Source organism: Lactuca saligna, chromosome 6, assembly GCF_052625555.1.
Source record: "Lactuca saligna cultivar CGN05327 chromosome 6, ASM5262555v1, whole genome shotgun sequence".
NCBI lineage: Eukaryota > Viridiplantae > Streptophyta > Magnoliopsida > Asterales > Asteraceae > Lactuca > Lactuca saligna.
This window is the reverse complement of record NC_136422.1, coordinates 179,192,549-179,208,270: the sequence shown is the minus strand read 5'-3', so window position 1 is coordinate 179,208,270 and position 15,722 is coordinate 179,192,549. Positions and strand designations below refer to the sequence as shown.

The 15,722-nt window shown below is 35.8% G+C and overlaps 2 protein-coding genes across 2 annotated transcripts; both read left to right on the top strand.

Annotated features, from left to right (window-relative positions):
• The first annotated feature begins 6,782 nt into the window (after positions 1-6,782).
• Positions 6,783-9,345, top strand: LOC145000469 (calcium-binding EF hand family protein). The gene is made up of 7 exons (XM_078959702.1): positions 6,783-7,181; positions 7,395-7,462; positions 7,822-8,045; positions 8,111-8,194; positions 8,276-8,489; positions 8,574-8,870; positions 8,953-9,345. The coding sequence occupies exons 1-7, from the start codon at positions 6,857-6,859 to the stop codon at positions 9,115-9,117; spliced, it is 1,377 nt and encodes a 458-aa protein (XP_078815828.1). The 5' UTR covers positions 6,783-6,856; the 3' UTR covers positions 9,118-9,345.
• Positions 9,346-12,869: 3,524 nt separating this feature from the next.
• RID3 (Transducin/WD40 repeat-like superfamily protein) lies at positions 12,870-15,361 on the top strand. The gene is made up of 8 exons (XM_078959704.1): positions 12,870-13,235; positions 13,486-13,599; positions 13,730-13,863; positions 13,968-14,115; positions 14,180-14,394; positions 14,489-14,616; positions 14,710-14,963; positions 15,064-15,361. The coding sequence occupies exons 1-8, from the start codon at positions 13,026-13,028 to the stop codon at positions 15,232-15,234; spliced, it is 1,374 nt and encodes a 457-aa protein (XP_078815830.1). The 5' UTR covers positions 12,870-13,025; the 3' UTR covers positions 15,235-15,361.
• Positions 15,362-15,722: the final 361 nt, after the last annotated feature.

Below are 15,722 nucleotides of genomic sequence, written 5' to 3'. Positions count from 1 at the left end.
AGAGTATGGATTAGGCATAATCATTCATCTTTAATCCGAGAGTATGGATTAGTCATTCGTCCCTAGTCCGAGAGTATGGATTTGGTAAATTCGTTCATTTCTGATCCGAGAGTATGGAGTAGGTAAAACGACTAATCTTAGGTCCGAGAGTATGGATAGCCTCGTTGCGAGGATCGACGGGGTGGGATAAGAGTTGTTTATATATATGTATGGTGAAATTGTATATTTTGTGAATTTTAAACTATATATATGGTATAACATTGTGGGATTGAAATCCCTATATGCTCACCAGGTTTCCCAACCTGACCCACTCAGTTTATTTATATCACAGGTGTTGATATGAAGTGACATTACACTGAGAGATTTAAAGAGATGTAGACCACTAGTGTGAATAATTGTAAGTTCTGTTTATGCTTATGTTCCTGTATTAACGATGACATCCCAAACGTTTTAAAATGAAATAAATACGTTTCTTCGAAAATGTTTTAATAACGTATTTACCATGTTTTTCTGGGAACAAATTCCGCAACCTTTTTATAAAATGAAGTACTCTGATTTTTATAAAGCATAAACGAAATCGGTCTTTTCTGGCCGTGATTTTGGGGATGTCACACTGCACGGCAAGATGCAGCCGTTGGATATCCCGTAGTGGAAATGGGAGGATATTACGATGGATTTTATCACAAAGCTTCCACGAACGGCGCGGGGATTAGATTCGATTTGGGTCATCGTGGATCGGTTGACCAAGAGCGCCCATTTTATTCCGATTCCGGAGAGTATCTCGGCTGAAAAGTTGGTTGATATCTATATCAGGGAGATAGTGGCGTGGCACGGGGTGCCAGTGTCAGTGATGTCAGATCGAGATGTGCGGTTCACTTCCAGGTTTTGGAAGAGGTTTCATGATGAGTTGGGCACTCGTCTACATTTTAGCACCGCCTTTCACCCGCAGACGGATGGTCACAGTGAGCGGACCATCCAGACTTTGGAGGATATGTTGCGGGCGTGCGTGTTAGATTTCGGTGGTAGCTGGGATACCTATCTTCCCTTGGTTGAGTTCTCATACAACAACAGCTACCACGCGAGTATTGACCATCCCCCATTCGAGATGTTGTACGGTTGGAGGTGCAGGACCATGATATGCTGGGGTGAAGTTGGCCAGAGGGTCATGGGGAGCACCGAGGTGGTGCTTAAGACAACCGAGAGAATCCAGCAGGTTCGGAGCAGGCTTCAGACTGCGCAGAATCGGCAGAAAAGTTACGTCGACAAGCGTCGATCAGACCTGGAGTTCCAGGTCGGAGATATGGTTCTCCTGAAGGTGTTGCCTTGGAAAGGCGTCATTCGATTCAGGAAGCGGGGCAAGTTGGGCCCGAGATTCCTTGGACCGTTCAGGGTTGTAGCCCGGGTGGGCAAGGTGGCATATAGGCTGGATTTGCCAGCCGAGCTCAGCCAGATCCACAACACCTTCCATGTCTCCCAGTTGCGGAAGTGTCTCGTGGATGATTTAGCGGTGGTGCCATTAGAGGATATACAAGTTGATGGCAACCTGAATTACATTGAGCGCCCAGTCGCAATCCTCGACCGGAAGTTGAAGGATCTAAGGAACAAGAGGGTGGAGCTAGTGAAAGTGCAATGGCAACACCGCAAGGGTTCGGAATGGACTTGGGAGCCGGTGGAAGAAATGATGGAGCATTACCCCGAGCTATTTGTAGCACCTGGTTCCTGGTACGTAAAATATATCTAAGTATTTGTCATTTTAGCATTGGAATCGGCAAGTTGTAGGTCCGACTCGCCGAGTAGGGACGCGGTCCGGGGGTACGTTTAAGTTGGCGACTCGGCGAGTCACCGCTGTTTGATGAAATCCTAAATTTCAAGGGTTTGCACCCAATTTAAACCCTCATTTCCTCCCCAAGCTCGCCCCCATTCACCCTCAGAGCCTCCAACACCGTTTTTGCCCTTTTCCTTGTGAGATTGAAGTGTTTTGGGTGTGTTCTTGAAGTTTTTGAGGAGAAAGAAGAGTAGATTAAGAAGAGGAGAAGGAGGCCAAGCATTTTTGGTACATCTCAACGTTTTCCTTGAGGTATAGCTCGTTTCCCCTCTGTTTTCAAGATTGTAGTCCCTAATAGCTTCATGAAAGTCCTTCTTGAGCCATTCTCCAAGCTTGTGTGTGCTTTGTGGGTTGTAATAAGTTGTTAGCCTTTACATCTAGGCATGATTTAGTACCTGGAGCTTGGATCTACTGCCTTTATGGAGTCATATTGCATGAAAGTCCTAGATCTACCCCTTTTGGTGCACTTTGAGCCCTAAAACCGTCATTGGTGATTATCTACACGTAAAGTTGGAAACTTTACGTGTAAACCAGGCCCTAGGAACCCAGATCTATGAATGGCATGGACTGGATTCAAGCAAAATCGCGTGTATAGTTTTTGCATGAGACAGACTCGGCGAGTCGGGTTGCGAGTCCCAGGGTTTTTCCCCTTTTTGTGTTTGCGAGTTGGAGTAGTGAGTCATAGGGTATGACTCAGTGGGTTGGAATCCAGACTCACTCATGAAGTCACTTGGCGAGTCAATGCCATGACTCTGCGAGTTCATGGCAATCTTCTTGTCTCAAGAACAACTCGACGAGTTGTTCATACAACTCGACGAGTCACAGCTTAGAGTGTTCTTCGGATGAAGGCGAACTCGGCGAGTTGTTCATACAACTCGGCGAGTAGGATGAAGGACTATTGGACTTGGGTATAGAGAAAGGGACTCGGCGAGTTGGCAAGCCAACTCGGCGAGTCTGGTCAACTGGCAGTTGACTGTGACTTGACTCATGACTTGTTAAGGGTAAATGGACAATTTGCCCTGAGGGCGGTTAGCAGTATTTGACTAAGTGTTTGGTGGGAATTACAGCTAGAGGATTTCCGGAGCAACAACAGCAGACATACCATTCCCACACAGATCAACAGCTACTACGAGGTGAGTTGCCTTCCAGTAGCGGTGGGTTTAAGGCCACAATGCCGACCCACCAGTAGGAGATGTATGATAGATGATTGTCTTTGTGATATCATCTAGGTTTGCTACTACATGATATGTTATATGCTAGCATGATATGTTGTATGTGATAGTAGAAAAGTTTGGTTGTTAGGACCGAAGGGTAGTCAGACACCCCAGATACGTCTGACAGTATATGATGATATGTTTGCATGCTGGCTTTTTACGTTATATGCGATAGAAGTAGTAGGAGGGGACTAGTCCCCGAATTCGTTTGCTAGGACCGAAGGGTAGTTCAGGCACCCCAGATATGTCTGATAATATGTTATGCTATGATATATGTGATAGTAGCAGTAGGGGGTGAAATAGTCCCCGAGGTTCGGTCGTCAGGACCGAAGGGTAGTCAGCACCCCAGAATGGCTTGACATGGGTAGTCAGCACCCCAGAAAGGCTTGACACGGGTAGGTCGGCACCCCAGAATGGTCGTACCGGGTAGGTCGGGCACCCCAAAAATGCATGGCAATATGTATGATATGTGATTGTATGGTATGCGGTATGATGGGGGAACTCACTAAGCTTCGTGCTTACAGTTTTCAGTTTTAGTTTCAGGTACCTCTTCTTCGAAGGGGAAGGAGCTGGCGCGGTAGCGGCCCATCACACACATGCTTCATATTCCGCATCATGAGATCTTCCTGGGGATTTGTACTCTAACATTATTATGTTTTATGAAATGTTTTCCAGACATGCGATATCTTTATAAAATGTTATGATCAGTAAACGTTTTTATTCGAATGTTTTGCTAAATATATGTTTTCAAAAATGAAATTTTTGGCTCGTATTTTTGGGGTGTTACAATAGACCACCTAGGTAACTGAAGCTAATGCCAAAGAACCCTTCTTCACCACATATAAACTCAATATTTTTGATCGATAGGAAAGTTCTAAGTTCTCTTACCATTTTCTGATTAAGCTCCATCAATCATTCAAAGTCATGAAGGGAGAAAAGTTTCATGGGATTGCATGTCTTTCCTTTCACACAGACAAACCTTTTTTGAAGTTTATTCCACTTTTTTTGCATGCAAAGTACATAACAACTAGTACTCCAAGCTTGGAGAAAAAAACCCACATATCTTTCTCAGAGATTGAAGTTGGGAATTTGGTAAAGAAAAAAGTAGTTGCAATGTGTGATGGTAGTCAATCTTGCCGATTGAACTTAGGGACTGGATGGTCTCTTTCCTACCATAGACCTCTCTTCATGTTTCCCTTCTAACTAGAGTCGGACTTATACATCCGTGACGTGTGAAGTAGGGGTTAATGGTTTATTGTGAAGGATTTAAAACGTAACACCTGAATTACAATAATTTTTTCCATTGACTTTGTTTTTGTAATTTCTATATTTCAAATTTAGTCACTAGACGTGAAGAACCACCGGATTAATTAGATCACGTTCACAATTAAGAAATTGTTAATAATCAGATTTTATAATAAGCAAATGTTGCAAATCCCACTAGATTCTTCATGTACGGGTAAAAGCGAGAATAGAAAGCAAGGGTATTTTGGGTATTATATATTTTCTTATAATTAAAATCATTTAAAATTATAATAAATTATTTTAAAGATGTTAAAAAATAAGATTTTTGCAAATATGATATTTTAAATTGTTATTAAGGGCATATATAATAATATTTCAAGATTAGGTTGGGTAAATATGATATTTTATTATTTATTAATGCAATATATGATTCTTCCAAACTAAAATTAGTTAAAAACATACTAGAAAAATCGTTTTATTTATATCAAAAGACAACCACAAGAAACCGAAACAATATAACCAAAAGTAAAATAAAACTAAACACACTAAATGTTTATAAATATAGAGGAATCATAAAATCTTATTTCAGGTAATATATGTCCCAAATTGAATTTAAAAAATTGAATAACTATTTTCAGCTATGATAAACCATGAGCCTCAAAACGATGATTCCATCAATTCCATGGACTAACAAACCATCGGCCTCAAAAAACATATTTCCATGGGCATGGAATAAACTCGCTAGCAAACCATGGGCATGAAACATAACCATACCAATCCTGGACTAATTTATAGTGATCATCATTAATGAATGATAGCATAATTTTACATTAAAGTCTTACCAATAAAAATGTCAGCATTTAATTTTCAACCGGCCAACAAAAAAATTGAGTAATTAGTATTGCTATACATTATATTTGATTGTTTGTTATAAATTAATTATTAAGCTTGTACTAATTAAAAAAATTATGCTTTGCAAAATATATAGTAACTTCGCAAAACCATTGTCTTGGTGGCGGCGGGCTTATTGGGTAAAGCTTGGGCATCCCGTAAAGGAGGTCTCAAATTCAAAATTTTCGGATTCAATCAAAAGGGAGAAGGGCGTGCGATACAATTCCAAAAAAGTTATGTATCATCGTTAAATATGTACTTTTTCCTCAAACCTCTTCATATTAGGGACGTACTGGGCAATAAAGTATGAGTATCATTTTATCATTTTATACTTTTATTATAGCATTAACTATTATAAGTTTCATTTTATCTGTTTATATATTTTTCAATATAACATTTTACTTTTTAAATATTATAAGTTAAACAGTAAAATCATTAAAAAATTAATTTTATCTTTTTCTTATATTTTTTAAAATATGTTTGTATTAAACTAAACAAATAATCACATTATATATATGTTTATATGACAAAGTACAAAAAGATCTAAATATATATATTTAAACAAATATGTGTTGTATTTATTTTTCATCTTTAACCATTCTGAGTCACCTTAGTGTCACACAATTCTTATCTTTCACTTTCAAACGATATTATATTTGTCTTTCATTTATGAGGAGCAATATACAAATTCTAATTCACAATTACATCGGTCATCGGGAGAAAAAGGGAAGGAGCAACAAGCCGTCACTACGATGAGGTCTCGAATCTTTGGGGTTGTTGTTAGTGGCATGGTGTTCACATCGGAGTCAAAGGTCCACATTAGCACCATTCTAAATGTGGGACATGTATAACATATAACCTTATAGAGTTATAGATTAATACATACTTCACTGTCAAACAACTATTTGCCCACTTAATCAATATTATGGAAGCGTTTAGAAACAACTATTTTAAAGATTTTACGAACTTTTAGGTTTTTAGTTTTCTTCTTTTAAAACAAACTTTATTTGAGACTATTTATAACTTTTATTTTATAACAAAATTTTATAATCCAAAAACTACTTCAAATAGTTTTTAGAAAATTTTAGTTTTTGTAGTTTTATACATTTTAATATCTTAAAATTAATTTTATAAAATATTTTTATACAAATAAAATATACAATTTTCGACTTCCAACTATTTTTATCAAACATAACATATATCGGCCATGACTAGAATCAAAACTCGAGTTCAATTAAATTAAAACGTGAAAACCTCAACAAAATCACATTTCATAAGCATTTTTTTTTGCCGATTTGTTAATATGTTTTTTTTTTTTTTTCCGAAGTTTGACTACTTATACATAAGTAAAAGATATTGCATTAACACCTTCTAGATTTACGTTATTTTTTACTTTAATTATGAAAAATGGAAAATGATGATGAATAATATTTTTAATAATAATATAAACGAACATATATTTTTTCTATTTATAGTTTTATTAATCTGTCTTGAAATACATTATTATTGATAAATATTTTATTATTCTGAGAAAAGAAAAAGAAAAAGGAAAATGAAAGGAAGACGGTCAAAGGCTTAACGAACCTGTGGGCAAATACCGCATAAAGCAACATGGCGGTTATTTATCGCCGGTTAATCAAAACCGACTTTCAAGTTTCAATCACTTCCAGATTCGTCAACCATGTCTTCTCTCAGGCGATCAACTCCCTCCATTCACCACCAAATCCGTTCAATATCCTCAACACCACCTTCATTGATCGCTACGTCAATCACCACCGCCGCCCCCGATTCTCATAACAGAAACCCTAGTTTACTGCGATGGCTTTCCGCCGTCGTCGCAGGCACCGGCGTCGGGATCTCTCTTTACTGGTGCTCACCTTCTGTATCGTCGACATACGCGGTGAAATCAGCTATGGGTTTTGCTGATTGGATGACAGCAACTGCCGACAGATTTAAGGAATTGTACGACGGCCAGCCTTTGTCAAGTTCTAGTTTCTTCATCAGAGGTAAACGTTCGTATTATCGGATTGAATTAGCGTTTTTATTATTATTGTTTTGTGCTCGAAGCTTTTATCCAATTTGGTATGTTCATAAATTTGGGGATTAATAATGCTCCAAAGTTCTTCGGCTTAGGGTTTCCTGTCAAGTTTCGATCCAAATACGTGTTATTTGGAAATGCAACAAGCTGTTGATCGTTGATTGTTCTGATGTCTATACAGATGCGTTGCGGAGAAGAATCTTCTTCAACTATGAGAAAAGATTGAGGATGTTAAGTCCTCCTCAAAAGGTACAGAAAAAAAGAATTTTCTTATTGAATGACCTTTCAGCTCCTAATTGCTCTCTTAGATGATACCTTATCTATATGCTGTTTACTGTAGTGAGAATAGTGTGGTCATCTAAAATAAAGATAAGATCTTATTGGGATTATATATTTCTACACAATTGTTCAACTTCAACTGCCTATTGTTTCTAGTTTTGTAATAAGTCTTCCAGCTTCCAAACCTTTTTGTGTGTTTTGTGGCAGGCACACTGACCTTGATTCTAGCATATCTATGGTGGATATGATTCCAAAGGTCTCTTACATATCAAAAAGATGTTGAATTTATTATTAGTTGAATTAAAAGTCAAACCTTGTTTTGTTTGAAGGTATTTGAATACTTTGCATCAGTCAGGACTACAAGAGGGGAAATTCTTATGACACCTGGCGACTTGATGCGTGCAATTGTTCCAGTGTTCCCTCCTTCTGAATCAAACCTTGTACGCGATGGATCTCTTAGAGGAGAAAGACGTCCAGGGGAGTTGCATTGTGCTCCTTCAGAATTTTTCATGCTTTTTGATGTCAACAATGATGGGCTCATATCTTTTAAAGAGTGAGTTCTTGGATTTTAGATGTTTTATTTTTTGTTCCTTATAATAATACCCTTTTTCTTCACAGGTATATATTTTTTGTTACACTACTCAGCATACCAGAGTCCAGCTTTTCAGTCGCTTTTAAAATGTTTGACATCGACAATGATGGGTAAGCTAAGCAGCTACTTTAAAATGCTTGAAACCTTTTTATATTACTGAGTGGCTTAATTTTGTGTGAATCCATCTGCAGAGAGATAGATAGAGAAGAATTTAAAAAAGTGATGGCTTTAATGCGAGGTTATAATAGACAAGGGGCTTATCAGAAGGGTGGAAATCGCACTGGATTTAAAGTTGGAAGTCGTTTAGAAAATGGAGGACTTGTGAACTACTTTTTTGGTGAAGATGGAAACAAACGCTTACAACTTGAAAATTTTGTTCAATTTCTACGGGATCTTCACCATGAGGTAACATAATTTCATTGTACTTTGATGTTTTTTAACCCTATTTCTGATAAACCTTTTTTTTATTATTATTGCATTATGTTTTAGATGATATGGTTGGAGTTTTCACATTATGATTTCAAATCAAGTGGGACAATATCAGCTAAGGATTTTGTGTTGTCAATGGTTGCATCGGGTGATATACGACATATGAACAGGTTGCTTGATCGTGTAGACGAATTGGATCATGAGTCTCAGTTGAAAGACATACGGATTTCATTTGAGGAATTTAAAAACTTTGCTGAATTACGTAAAAGATTGCAACCCTTTTCTCTTGCCCTTTTCAGCTACGGAAAAATCAACGGGTTTTTGACTAGGAATGATTTTCAACGAGCCGCTTCTCATGTAAGATTACTAAAATACCCCCTTGCTTCTCCATTTAAAAGCATTAGTCTTATCACTTATGTTATGGTTTGAATGGGGGCAGGTATGTGGGATATCCTTGAGCGAGAATGTAATCCAGCTGATTTTTCACTTATTTGATGCAAATCAAGATGGGCATTTATGTTCCGATGAGTTTTTACGGGTTATGCATAGACGCGAAAGAGAAATAGCTCAACGCACCAAGTCTGGAATCATGAATCCCGTGTGATTCCATTCCTTCCATTCCAGAGGTACATACAACAACACAGGATTTGCTGACTTGTTGCTGACCTAAGCAGAGGTAGAGATTTAGGAACAAAATATGGAGAACCTGTATTTCTAATTCATTGTTGGTAATGATGATGAATTGATGATGTTGTCACACTTTTATATAATGTATAGAGTCACACTACTTGGCATTTGGATATTATATATATTATTACTATGCTCACCTACACCTACTTCATGTTCATCTTCTAGTCTTATAAATGTATTTTGATTTTTGACCAGAAAAAATGATGCCATCTGTAATTAATTATAGATAATGAAAATAAGTGAACCCGGTTTAGAAATTAGAATCAACAAGTAAAGATAAAAAGTACAAACGGTGATGTGCAAGTGAAAATAGAAAGCAAAACCAAAAATAAAGTACCATATACGAAACATATTACCTTCAACATCAACGATTACTAAAAATACTTTAATATCTAATATTAATTAATCACAATTATTACCATAATTAAATATGAAATGCATTAATTATAGAGATTATTAATGAATTTTATATTTAATTATGGTAATATTTCTTATAATTAATGTGTTTAACATTTAATTATGGTAATAATTGTCATTAATTAATACTTCTTATATGTACCCTAAGGACATATATTAGAAAATCCCAAAATAAAGATAGTTTAGTATAAAACATAGAAAAACAAAAGTAAACAAAAAAAATAGTTCACTTAATGAACCCAAAATACACTAGTTATATATGGTCTCGCATCTGGTCCGGATAATCTAAAATTTTCCTTTTTCATCTTAATTCTAGAAAACGCGGTTTCTTCGATTTTTAAAGATGCCAAAGAGCCAAATCATTCTCAACAAAACCTCGAAAATATTATAAAACAAATAGAAGTTCCTTTGGAAAAATCTAAAAGAAGATAACAATCAATCAGATGATCATTTTTGTTAGATTTGACCGTCCAACAGATACATTATAGAATTTTTTGCATATATCAATAATACTACTATTAAAGGATTCTCATTCAAATAATAGCCGACAACTTCTATTTATGAGTAATAGTAGTTTAAGCATTAATAGCATACACAAATTTCTATTTGTCAAAATTTTAACCAATAGTTCAAGACCATCATAATGCAATTCACTTGTTATAGAAAAGACATATGTACACTCTTCTTAACGGTTCCGATCAAAAATCTCACTTAAAATTTCTCTCTCTCTCTCTCTCTCTCTCTCTCTCTCTATATATATATATATATATATATATATATATATATATATATATATATATATATATATATATATATATATATATATATATATATATATATATATATATATAAAGCCATTTGCATAAGAATTAGATACACACTTGGTGCTATTTGTTTTCTTGAAGCAAAAACACCTGAAGTCTGCAAACCATCTTTGTAACCCTCTATAGTAGATGAGGTGGACCAAACGGTTAATAAAAAGTTTGTTTGTTTTTTAATGTCTGTAGACTGCTGCAATAAGTTAAAAAACTTTTGAGAACTAGAGTTACAAATTATATTGATATTGAGGTGCAAACTTAAGGGATATACCGAAAACTTAAAGGATTCTAAGCCAAACATTTTTTAAACTTATTAACTTATTGGTTTTTGTCCTCACAAAAACTAATACAAACATTAAAAAAAAAACCAATTTTTGTTATCACCACAAGTCAATATACTTTTGCTCAAAAGCACTTTTGGAGTTTAACAGAACAATCCCAAACACCCCCTAAAATCAAGGACTATATGCACTAACTTTCTAAATGAAAGTTATATGGGTGAATCCATGTCAATTGAAATACATACAAGGAACATTGAAGGGTTCAGAATTGACAAAAAAAAAAAAAATCGAATAAATGCAAAACCAAAGCCTATGAAGGTTAAAGTTTCCAAGTGCAATTAATTATAAGGTTAATTGTTGAGTAAATTATACGAATGGTTCCTATGTTTTGGGGTAATTTGTATGTTTGGTTCTTAACTTATTTTTTGGGTAAGTTACACCAATAGTCCCTTGTGCACACGCCAAAAAGCGTGTTTAGTCCCTATTTTCAAAAATTAACTCGGACGGTCCCTTTTTTGGTTAAAAGTTACACGTTTCATCCCTCATCAGTTTAAATCTACGTGTTTCATCCCTTACAAGACTTGAAAAGACTATATTGCCCTTGTTTATTTTCTTTTTGATTGTTGAATTTTTTTAATTATATTATATAAAAAATAATGTGGGACCTAACCTTACACACCTTACCCCTCTTTAGCTAAATCCCTAAATCTCCTTTCTATTTCTATATGTTTGTCTAAAAATCTCACCTCCCCGGTAAAAGCCAAAATCCGACCACCGAAGGTAATCATCATCCTCTTCAGACCACTGGGGTCCTCCCCTTTACACCAACGATTTCATACCCTGCAAGTAATCATCGCCATCTCCTCCAATCCCCCATCGTTGCCTCCAAGCCACTACCACCTCCTCACATGTGCGCTGCCACTGTGGAGATCGATTATGGAGCTCAGCGGACCACAACCATCCTCTCTGTCTCTCATCCTTCTCTAATCTGAATACTCTATCTTCAAGCCTTCACCTTCATCGTCTCAGATCACCACCACCTAGGGTTTCGTTTTAGATCGCAATAGCCGCCTAGGGTTTTGTCTCGGATCGCTCAACCTTCTTGAGCATCAAACATGATAAAATATGTGGATCTTCAGCGACTTCTTCCCTACACGCTCCTCTTCTTGTACCTTTCATTCATGTTTGTCAAGAAGAGATCTGTTGTTGGTGATCTACAGTGGTTATGGCGAGATATGGTGGTGATGGCATTGACCGATAATGTTGTTAGTATCGCCGGTGGTGTTGTTAATTTGCCTAATTTCCATGTTAATTGTCATAATCATTTAATTAATGTCCAACACATGTAAATTGGTCATATAACCGGTTTTTTATGTATGTATATCCTTCGATCCACATAAATTCGTGTAATTTACTCTTTGCGGGAGAAAGGAGGAAAACGGGTGGTTTCCGATGGTGCTGGTTTCCCGGAAAGGTAAAAGGAAAAGGGAAAGAGAAGGGGAGGGGTGGGGTGGGGACATTTTTTTTTTTAATAATCTAAAACTGATAAAGTAATAAAAGAAAATGAAAAAAGAAATTATTAAGGGTAAAATAGTAATTTTATGTTAACAGGGACTAGGCGTGCAAGATAAAACAAATTCAGGGATGGTCTGAGTTAATTTTTAAAAATAGGGACTAAACACGCTTTTTGACATATGCACGAGGAACTACCGGTGTAATTTACCCTTATTTTTTTTAACTCGAAATGTCTATATTGTTTGTTTTTTTGCGCGCATGGTTCCTGCCTTATCTATAAAGATTATTTTGCCCTTGATTTTTTAAATTTATTTACATAAATACATCCCAACCTCACTTCTACATCACTTTACTTTACCTATCCCACTTTATTTAAATAAATTAAAAATCAAGGGCAAAATAATCTTTTTAGGTAAAACAGGGACCAAACGCGCAATAAAAACAAACAACAGAGACTGCCGAGTTAAAAAAATAAGTTAGGAAACAAACATGTAAATTTTTCCAAACCATAAGGACCATTCGTGTAATTTACTCTTAATTGTTTAATTTCAAGGCTATTTAAAAATAATAATAATAATAATAAAATAAAATAAAGAATTAGGGTAAATTTGTGTATTTTAGAAAAAACTTTTTCATATGTGCGGACGATACGCTTAAAACCCTCGTACTGCAGTTCCTAAACCCAGGATCGGTTGATTTTCCTGCAGCTTCCATCTCCTCCGCATTCGCGGCCGTCTCTACAACTGAATCTCCATTAAGCCCTTTAATTCTCTACAACTCAATCTCCATAAATGGAAGACGAAGTAGTCATCGCTTCTTCATCCCTTGAAGCTGGAATCGGCTGCTGGGACCTTCGTTCCGGTGCAGAACATCTCCGCTACCGTTCATGCGCCTCTCCTCCTCACGGCCTTGTATCCGTAGCCGGACGCTTCCTTGCTTCCTCCCAGCTCCGTGATTCTTCATCATCCTCTGGCTCCGTTCTCTTCTGGTCGTGGAACAAGGTAATTATTTCATCACATTTCACTAAATGTTCGAACACATTGTTCGATTAGGTTTTCATCATACAGTGGAATTGCAAGTGAAATATGATAGCTTAATTCTTAATTACTTCCTGTTGTCTAGATTCTGATAGGAGTTCAATCACCCAACATTCACTACATTAAACTATATAACTATTTATGTAGCTCATATAACTTTTTCATTTGAAAAGTATCAAAATTTTCACTTATGTTCTGGTTTTCGCTGTTGCAGCCTCAGGTAGAAGTCAAGAGTTTTCCAGCTGAAGCAATCAATCCTCTTGCTTGCAATACTGATGGTACTTACATAGTAGGAGGAGGAGTTTCTGGTCATATTTACTTGTGGGAGGTGAGTAATGAGATGTCAATAGCTGAAGCAATCAATCCTCTTTTAGTGATTTCTCTCCTTTTATCTAAATCACTCTTCAAATTATATTGATGTATACACCTTATTGTAAGAAACTGATCTTTTATCATAGGTTGCAACGGGTAGATTATTGAAGAAATGGCATGGCCATTACAGGCCTGTTACTTGCTTGGTCTTTTCTAATGACCAATCACTTTTGATTTCTGGATCCGAGGATGGAACTGTTCGAGTCTGGTCACTTCTGATGTATGTATAATTACTCATTTACCCTTTTACATTCATGATCTGCAATTTCAGGGTTTATCACCAATAAACTCACAACACATACATTTTCTACCTATTGTGATTAGGATCTTTGATGAGGAAGGACAACAGAGAGCAGGACATCTGTATGAGTACAGTTTCACTGGTCATGCTTTACCTGTAACAGACATTGTTACAGGCTATGGAGGATCCAATGCAATTATCTTATCTGCTTCTCTAGATCGTACTTGCAAGGTACATATTGCATAAATATTTGGGAAAAGACGTGAATGCCCTCATGAATTTGTTTAAATTGCAGGTATGGAGCCTAGCTAGAGGGACATTGTTGAGAAATATTGTGTTTCCTTCAATAATTGATGCAGTTGCATTAGATCCAGGAGAACATGTTTTTTATGCTGGTGGGAGAGATGGGAAAATATACATTGCAGAACTCAATGCTCAAACCACATCCAACAACAACAACAACAACAACAACTATGGTTTGCATATCATTGGCACATTATCTGATCAAAGGTATGCCATTTTTTTTTTTTTTCTTTTTTACAATATAATGTTAAATTAATAATCTAATTCCGATGTTTTTTTTTATTGTATTTGTAACAAACAGTAAGGCGATATGCTCTTTGGGTTTTGCATTGGATGGATTTCAATTGGTTGTTGGATCAGAGGATGGAATGGTTCGTGTTTGGGACACTAAAACTCGTAATATCATTCGTGTTTTTAAACATGCGAAAGGTAAAGTTTTTTTAAATATTATTTTGGTTACTTTTTTTTTTTTTTTTTAAATTACAAAAAAATAATAATCATATTTCTTTGTTGTGGTGGCAGGTCCTGTTAACAATATTGTTGTTATGCGACAACCAGCAGCGCTTTACCCTCGAACAGCAGGAAATAATAATAATAATAATAATCAAGGTCCAATGGCAAGAAGACACGTGGCATTACCACCTCCACTTGAGAAATACTCTTCAATAGATGAACACTCAGAGCTTAATGCATTCATCACTCCTCGATCCAATTCCTATGATGTCACCTCCTACACCACTCTTCAATCAATGAACAACCAGATTAATGAGCTTCAGGTTAGTATCAGTTATTTTTATCTTATCAATTTAATATTATAGTTATCATATAAAGAATATTTTATTTCTTACTTTTTAATCATTTCATAAATTTTGTCAGCAACATGGTTCTTCTGGAGCTTCTGAAATGGAACTGGAAAGACTAAAACTAGACTGCAAAAGATCCATGCAAATGGTCCAGCAATGGAAGAAAATGTATCAAAATTTGAATCAATTTTGTGTTGGTGAGCTCTTAAATGGAGAAGCCGATGAAACCAACTTGATGCTCTAAAAACTTTCAAGTTCTTCTACTTTATGATTTAATACCTTCTTACCCGTATTATATTTATCATGTTATTCAAAATTTTGTTATGTTGAATTTTATATATTTGAGAGTATCGACCCAATTTCCAAATTTAGTAGGTTTTTTTTTTTTTTTTTTTTTTTTTTTTTTTTTTTTTTTTTTTGAAAATTTAGACTACTATTTTTGATTTTAGTTCATAGTAGCGACATACATTTTTCATGGCTAATAGTAATATGTAAACCCATAACAACATGGTTACATTTTTACGGATAATTGTAATAAGTAAACCAATAGCAACACACTTGCATTTTTTTTTATTTTATAATGGCAATGTATAACATAAGAGTTGTATGTATTTGACAAGTTTTAGGTTATATATTGCTATTATGGGTAAGAAAGGTAAATGTGTTGGTATGATTGGAAGTTCACTTTGACCACACATGATTTTCCAAGTGAAAAATACAAAAATTTTGTAT